The sequence below is a fragment of the Lichenostomus cassidix genome, chromosome 1Aa (assembly GCF_008360975.1).
Source record: "Lichenostomus cassidix isolate B80296 chromosome 1Aa, HeHo_3.0, whole genome shotgun sequence".
In the NCBI taxonomy this organism is placed as follows: domain Eukaryota; kingdom Metazoa; phylum Chordata; class Aves; order Passeriformes; family Meliphagidae; genus Lichenostomus; species Lichenostomus cassidix.
The window spans coordinates 32,554,981-32,563,257 of record NC_139480.1 but is presented as its reverse complement, the minus strand read 5'-3'; the positions used below and the strand labels follow the sequence as shown (position 1 = coordinate 32,563,257).

The following is an 8,277-nucleotide window of genomic DNA, read 5'->3' as shown; positions in this document are numbered from 1 at the left end:
AAAGGCTTTAGTTATTAAAAAGGTACAGAAGGCTAAAATTATACTCAAATAATATATGTGTGTGTACGTATATATATATAAAAATGTGCAATTTTATATATATATAGTATATATAAATTAACATGTGACTTACATGAATTTTAAGGTATCTTATCTAAACATCTGAGTAAAATAGAGATATTAGAAAATATAGTTTGCTATTTCTACACAGTTTGCATTCAGTTTTTATAAGCATCTAGACAGTGCAAAATTTAAACATACAGAAACATTCTATTATTCTATACATTGTGCTCAGCTCCCAAGTTTCCTCTGTCACAATCATCACCAGACCAAACCAGATATGGAGGGTTCAATACTAGCCCTTACTAGCATCTTCTAAGAGCAATAAAAAGAAATCTGTCTTATCTTGCACTGCACTGTGGCATAGCTTGTGCAGGAGAACAATGCATTTCCTATATTAAATGATCTAACTCCCAGAGATCACATACACCTCACCATATTAACTCATTTCATTGCATTCCATATCCTGCAAAAATAAATCTCCTGTAGGACAGCATACATTACTGTGTTCTGAAGCTTAAGTAATATACTTCTTTAACATAAGGCAGGAATATACTGAAATTTGATAATACTTAAATCAAACAGCAATCTTGAATTAAACCACATTTATGTACCACATTTTTATAGATGCTGCCTTTTTAATGTTTATGTCAGAAAATGTGGTACAGAAAACCTACTATTCTTTAAATAAAAGCAAGGGATAAAAGCAGTCCTAGAAGAAATTGCTAAAACCTAAGAAGACTAAGAGAAACTAGACTGCCTTGAAACACCAAAGGTCAATCTGCACAACCTTTCCTGCAGCTGAAGAGCAATTTCTTGCATGACATCTGGGGGAATGCTCATATGAGTAGGTGCCCACTGCAGCAGAGCCCAAGTGTTTTAGCTGTAAATATTTATCATCCTTATTTGTATCTATTAAATGTTAAGGTGCTGTATGTTTTTTCATGTCTTTCTAATGTTGCTTAAAATAAGGCAATTCTGACCATTCCATATGCTTTCACAGTAGCTATATTTTAACTGAAGGGTGTTTGAACTTTAGATAATATGTTTATTATCACTGACATAAAAACCTCAATCCTGCTTCCATAAAAATCAGTGGTTGTTTTGTTCCTACTAAAAATAAAATTGATCCAAACATTTTAGTCACAAAGTTTGCTAGTAAAAGTAAATACTGTATTCATTAAGTCTCTCAGTGTTTAAAGGCAAAGTGGTGGTAGCAAATACTGTACAGTATAGCTTAAAGAACAGTATTATGCACAATTCTAACTGTTACTCAACAAAATCTAAAAGCAGCTGTGCAAAACACCTTATGGGACAGTGAATGAAAATTTCTGGAGCTGTGACAGGCTTTTTTCAAATTCAGGTCTTACACCAACGCTGTCAGTCATGTCCTACGTTGCCATCACACAAATTAAAGGCTGGATCTTGTATGCAGTATGCATGCAGTATGCATGCAGTATGCATGCAGACCAGCTAATCTTTAAAACTGGATACATCAGGAGGGTTTCCCTCTTTCTACTGCATTCATTCCTAAAGTCCCCTCTAGCAGAAACTGTCATGTTTCTGAATCCTGGTAGCAACCGACAAGATAAAGAGCCTAGTGTCATCCTTCATCTACTTCACTTTGCAAGTTTATCTCTGCACTTGCCCATATAATTACCCCCTGCGGATTTCAACTTTAATTCAGATTTGGTTACACTTGTTGAACAGGCCTTGCAAAGAGACAAAGCCTCATTGGTAGCCTGCAAAAGTTAGCCTTACTAGTTAAAACCTTGATTTAAATACCAAACAAAGGGGAAACACAGATGCTGAGACAATGTTTACATCTCTTAACCACACCCTTGAAATTCTGGCAGTAAATCAGCCAAAGGATGGTTTTAACATCTCATCCATCTCTTTGAGTTGGGAAGGAACAGCCATAACTACAAGTTTTTGCAAGGTGCGGCTGATGCTGGGAGATGGTTGAATACATATGACCAAAGGCTGCATGCCTCACAAGTCAGAACAAAGCAGAGATGTGATAGGAATTCAGGATTTTCTTATGCCCAGAAGTTTCCTACAGACTGGAGATAAACACAAGCCCCATTTCCCACAGAAAGGAATCGTGTTAAACCTAGACTAACACAGCATTAAGAAAAAACTAATAACTAATGATGTCAAAGCCTCTCAGTTTAAAGATTCCCCAAAGCAATCTCAAAGAAAAGAAGGAAAAAGAAAACCTGTGGACTCAGTCAACACATCTTTCAATCAAATTATATAGTAAATGCACTGGCAGGCAAGGCCTCAGTTCCAAAAAGGTGAGGAAGTAGAAGGATGGTGCAAAATGCTTTCATACATTTGAACATTCTTAGCAGATAAGAGAGCAGGCAACTTGAAAACAAGAAAACATTCCTTGTAAGCTGTGTGGGATCAATGCAGTTTTCTGCAGGCTTTGCTTCATGCTACAGCTCAGATTTGCCTGTTTGGGCAGGACTGGTGGTACCACTGCCTTCTCCAGTGTTGCTCTTGTCTGCCGGCTTGAAAGATAATGAAGCAGAGTTTGTGCAGTATCGTTTGCCAGTTGGGCGAGGTCCATCATCAAAAATATGCCCCAGGTGAGCACCACACTGAAACAAAACACAATAGAGAAACACTGTGTCTCTGTGCAGCTCGATGGCATCACTGTGATGTTAAGCAATGACTAGCAGCTGCTTCCAAGGAAGCACATTGGTGCCTGTACCGCCCTTTCAGGTGGGATTTACAATCTACATTTATTTGCAGGAGTGATCCAGGAAGATGATCTTGTAAGATACCACAGGCGCCTAAGACTCCAAGCCCAAATTTCCTGGGTGTTTCCTGTCATGCCACTGCATATGCTTGGTTGGACCACCATTGAGGAGCTGCCTTTTCTCTGTAATGATTTCATGGCAGAAGCTTAGTTAAAAATCGGGTGGTGAAGGCAGCACTGCCCTTGTGTCATTGATGCAAGAATATCTGTGTAAGAAAGGGCAGCCTTAGCCCTGGGCTCCCTTCAGCCTGCAGCCATCTGCTATACCCCTTGCTAAAAAAAACCATTAAACGCATTGATGATCCTGGCAAGGACTTAAAACATTGAAGATATTCTCTGGAGTGTGCTCTCACACCTTTTTTTTCCTTTCCCTTTCTTTAGCCTGGCACTCTTCTGAGCATCAAGGTCCTTCTGGGTGCATCTCTTGGCCCTGGCGGTGACGGAGTTCAGCCTACCCACTTCATAATAATTTCTATAATACACACAAGATAGGGACAGGTGACTAAAAAGACCTGTAGTGTAGATATGTAAAATATTTCTTAATTAATGACCTTTGTCTGGGAGTAACTATAAATGATGCTGACTTTTGCTTTTTTTAAGAAATATGTAAGTAAAATGGTCTGTTGCCACTTTTGATCTGTATGAATCAGACCCAAATATTTGCAGTGCTACTCAGGGTGAACACTACTGATCCCATCTGTAAGAAAGGTAATAGTTCTTTGCTTTACAAGGATGGCTTTACAAATACAATACTTTGAAGAAGCTAACCCTGCTGATCCTTATTCAAAAATTAAGATTACTATCACTGCACATTATGGCTGGCAATTTATCTGGATAATAAGAACTTAATTAGTCACTTAAATTCCACAGGTTCATTTTTACAGTCTGCCACGAGAAATAAAAAAATAAAACCTTGTGCTGGAGAAATATTTATCGTGAACAGGAAAGTCATGCTGCTTTACCAAAGGGCCTCGGCTTTTCAAGTCAATAGCTGATCTCAGTGAGAGCTGGAATGATGTAATTGAGATCAGAGACCTGCTCGTGGGCTCACAGACAGCAAAAATTAAAGACTGCAAATTATTCTTAACATTTAATTAATTCATAGTATTCCAAATACATAGAGGCAATAGCGATTATTCCAAACTGTGAATAAATTAGTGATGGCAAATGTCTACCCTGCAGTTAATGTGTTGCTAATGTTCTCCTGCTGTTATGGCCTTTAATTCACCAAAGCAGCAGGAAAGGTGTCTGTAGAAGCAGGTAAAATCTTGACTCCAGGTTAAACTCCCTCAACAGACTGAAAGGCTGGGGGAGGCTCTCACACCAGCTAGGTGGGACAGGAGCTCTTCCCATTTAACGACAGCTGAAACAATAATCTTCACTGCCTCTAGGAGCAGGGCAGGTAGGCATGTGAAGCTTCAGTGCTCCCACCTGTTGCTCATACCCATGCAGACACACCCCCCAGCAGACTCCCTGCTCCTGGAGAAGTGTCACTGAGACAGCCATGGCAGTCTATCAAGGATCCCAATAACAACTGAGGGCTTCTAGCCCATGCTATCAGCAGGATGAGCTCCCCCAGGCAATGGAAAATGGCATAGATGGGTTAAGCAGCAGCAGCTGCTCAGCTTTGTAAGGAAGGAAGATAAAACATGGGAAATAAGTAAAAGAAAAAGGAATTTGAAAAGGACCTAGAGAAAACTAAGCTTCTTCCTGAAAAGAGAAAACTAAGTCTTCTTCCTGAAAGACTGCTGTCTTGCCACCCTTTCCTTCATTACCCACAGCTTATTCTTTTTTTCATTTTCCTTTATATTGAAGGCCTTTTTTAGGTTAGTGTGCACAGAAAACCCGAGCTGTTTCTGAAAGTGGGGTATTAACAAGGAAGCATTTCACCTGACTACAACCATACCTTTGCGAAAAAAAAATTTAAAAAGTAAGTGTCCCAGGGAGAGTATTTTTTTTTAATGTTTAGTATCCTAATTAAACCATCTCATCTCAACTAAGACTGCTTCAAAACCTCCTGGCTGGAAGTGTTAAACAGATCTTTTCCAGACTAACATTTAACAAAAGATAAATCATTCCCTCTCCACTGGACAGAAACAGAACAAGAGAAACTGTAGAGAGAAATGGTCTGTAGGAGTAATATATTCACATAGAGACTACAAAGACAATCCATCAAGAAGGTTTTCCTCACAAAACTTGAGAAGCTGTGTGAGAGTCCAAGGTAGTCTCATTACACCTTTCTGTGATGGCAGAATCACACCAGGATTGAATTACTGCAAAATTTGTTACCTTTTGAGATTACCCCTCACCAAAAAATTTATGTGGCAATTCTCTATATAGAGGACTCTATAACTCATCTGCCCTAAGCAGAAATGTAATTCAATCCTTTGTATCCCAGTATAAGAAACCTGGCACTCAGCTGAGAATACAAAGCATGAATAGACTTTACTGTCCTCCCCACACATAATAGGTGCTGCCCATTTTTCTACAACATATATACATGCCTGCAGAGCCTCTGAAAAAGAAAAACAATCATCTGTTATGGCCTTGCACATAAATATATTGAACAGAATGCACTGGGACAGTGAAATGGTTAAAGCATTCCAAGTATGTGCTTGGGAGCAGGAAAGGGGGGGTCATCACTGCTGTCAGTATGCTTGGATCTCCCAAGCCTCCTGGTTCTAATATGCTGCTGGAAGGCATGGAAAGCAGCTTGCTGTCAGCTGCTGTAGCGCAGAGTCCAAGCTATTGTTGTGCAAACACTACGCCTGTGACTAAGGAATTTTATTGATTTATACGAATAGTAGCTAGGGAGACCACAAGGGAAGGGTCTCTTGAACAGGACAGAGGAAAAAAAGAGATGCAACAAGTTTTACAGTATTACTCAACGGCATTTGTATCAACTTCTACCTGTCACTAATCACTGACCTTTTAAATACACCCAGAGTGATGTGTTTCCAAAAAATTGTGAAAGTTATTTCTAGGATAATCCCATGGATGTATTTGATTAATATTACAGTGATTTTTTCCACTGTGTTTGCTTTCTATAATGAAGAACATTAAAAAAGATTTTTTTAAAACTCTCAGGTGGGAGGGACTTAAAAAAAAAAATCAACTACTTTTTCATCTGCAAAGGATTAATAAGGTTTTGGATGTGGGAGATGGTATTTCCCTTCAGTTCTACCAAGGTCCGCCACATTAATCCCACTGTTTTGCAGGTTGCAGTAAAACTGCATTTTTTTTGCCACTGCATATGTGATTCTCACTCAAAGGCAGATACACAATACAGCAGTATCAGCTGTACTGAGCACTGGCTGCAAAGATGCTCACCACTCTGGGAGCTATTTTCCTGTTTGACTTGGTCATCTGTGGGGTTATTGCCCCAGGAAGTTGGAATAGCTGGTAGGAAGCTGCTATTGAATTATCCAGCAACCTTGGTCATATTTTTTCCTTCAAATTCAGTTTTTAGTTTTGCTTTGAGTTTATGGTATGAGTTTATGGTATCTGCATGTGACTGCTGCTAATCTTGCTGGTCTCAGGTCTGCTAACATTATTTTGTTTGGCAATAGATAAGTGACATTCCCAGACTCCTTGGCCTGACCAAAGGCTTCCTTGGGCTTCTCCAGGAGCTCTGGCCATCTCCTGAAGTGTGTCAGTAGATACAGGCTCAGCAGGTTGGCAGTAAGCAGATTTTAGCACTATTCAGGCCTACTAAGCAGAGCAAAAGAGACTGGATTGCATTTTTGATTATGCCAGTAACCCCTGGTGAAGCACAAGCTTCCCAATCTGCAGTCTCATTGCTACCTTGCTAGTGGATTTAGGGGAGTGGATGTTCCCACCAAGTGTTGAATGGATCTTCTGAACCATATCATCAATGTAAAATCTTCAGAATTATGTAATACACATGACAAACTAGCAGACACATTAATTTGGCCATTAACATAGTGGGTCAAACGTTCTGTGCAGACTGAAGTTAATGGATACTCTCGAGAAGTTTCTTAACTCCCTCTTATATAGCAAGTCCAGTCTTATATGACTAGTAAGGATGCATATTGCCAGGGATAAAATTAGTTACCCCTCCAACAACACTGTCTGGAAGAACAGCAAATTATCACTGCCCAAATGAAGCTGCTGCTTCTCTCAGGAGGAGTTTGAGCATGTGGAGCTAGAGGACTGCAAGCTGCTGAATACAGCTGCTGAACACCAATGCAGCAGCTTCTCCCTTTGCTAGGTAATGATTATGCCATTCCCTTCACAGAAAGGAGGGCAGCACAAAGGATGAGAGGAAGTAGAACAAGACAGATAACGGAAAATTTGGGCATGTTTTGAATGACTACTGACTTCATTATTACGGCAGATGGGATTGTTTGAGGCAGCCATTAGGACTGCGCTGGGAATGAGTTAGCATGGATGCACAGTAATGTAGAGTGATGGAATCAGTACACACAGTCGCTCCACTGCTTTCAACTTCTCTCAACTGCTCACGTGTGGAGTCAGTTGGCCAGGCTCAGGCTCAGGAGCTCCTTTGAAGAGACCCTCCTCAGGAAGACTATTTTTGCAAACTCAGCACCGAGTCCAAGCAGTTACATATGCTCTGTTAAATCTCACATGAGACAACAACATACATTCCAGCGATCCCTTTGTGCCTTCAGCCCGTTCCACTCAGCTTTTATACCTACGACCCATTGTGCTATCTCACAATGATTACTATTTAATAGAACTGAAAGGTTTGCAAATCTCAAGGAAAGTACAGCACACTGTAATGGGTTTTGCAGCCTTTGCCATTGGAATGGTCTGTGTGTGCTATAAACTAACCTGACTGCAGGATATTTCAATCCGATGCATCCCATAGGAGAAATCATCATTGAAAGTAATTGCATCAGGACTGATCACATCATAGAAGGAAGGCCAACCTGGAAAAGAGGAACAGGACAGATAAAATAAAAGGGTGTCTTTTTGGCAGATAGCATTACAAAAATCAGGACAGAATCACACTTTGAAAAATGTTTATCTCACTCCAGAGCATGGAAATAATGAAATGGAGACTTTTTATCCAAAATCACTTGGATACGTTGGAAAACTTCCCCTCCAAATACAAAACTGTTTACAGGAAAGGACTAAGCTGCCACTAGCTGCTCAACTTCCATATCCACAGGGATTCCTGCACTCTGCCACAAGCAGCGATAGCGGTTTAGCTCAGGGGCAAAGGTCCCAGGTAAGCCAACTCAGCTTTAGCCACCAGTTTAAAAAAAAAAACCACAAATTCCACCCTGAAGATAAATAGCAAGGCTTTATGGAACACAAATGCTTTTGCTTTTGCAACATAAAGATATTTAAGAAAAAGAGGTGGGAAATTGCAATTTAGAGCCCCAAAACGTGCCTTAACCTCTGCCTTCACCAAGGCAAACCCAAAAGGATGTGTTCACACACTGAGCCATCACACATTAGAG

General features: G+C 40.1%; 1 protein-coding gene across 9 annotated transcripts in view; it reads right to left on the bottom strand.

Moving 5' to 3' along the window:
* Positions 1 to 1,514: 1,514 nt before the first annotated feature.
* The window catches only part of MSRB3 (methionine sulfoxide reductase B3), an 83,299-nt gene continuing 76,536 nt past the window's right edge, over positions 1,515 to 8,277 (bottom strand). For all 9 annotated transcript variants that reach the window (XM_085044488.1, XM_085044432.1, XM_085044497.1 and 6 more), the window contains 2 exons: positions 7,643 to 7,740; positions 1,515 to 2,666 (listed from right to left, as the gene is read on the bottom strand). In XM_085044488.1, coding sequence (XP_084900614.1) covers positions 2,502 to 2,666; positions 7,643 to 7,740 — 263 coding nt within the window. In that variant the 3' untranslated portion in view covers positions 1,515 to 2,501. The remainder of the gene's footprint in view (positions 2,667 to 7,642; positions 7,741 to 8,277) is intronic.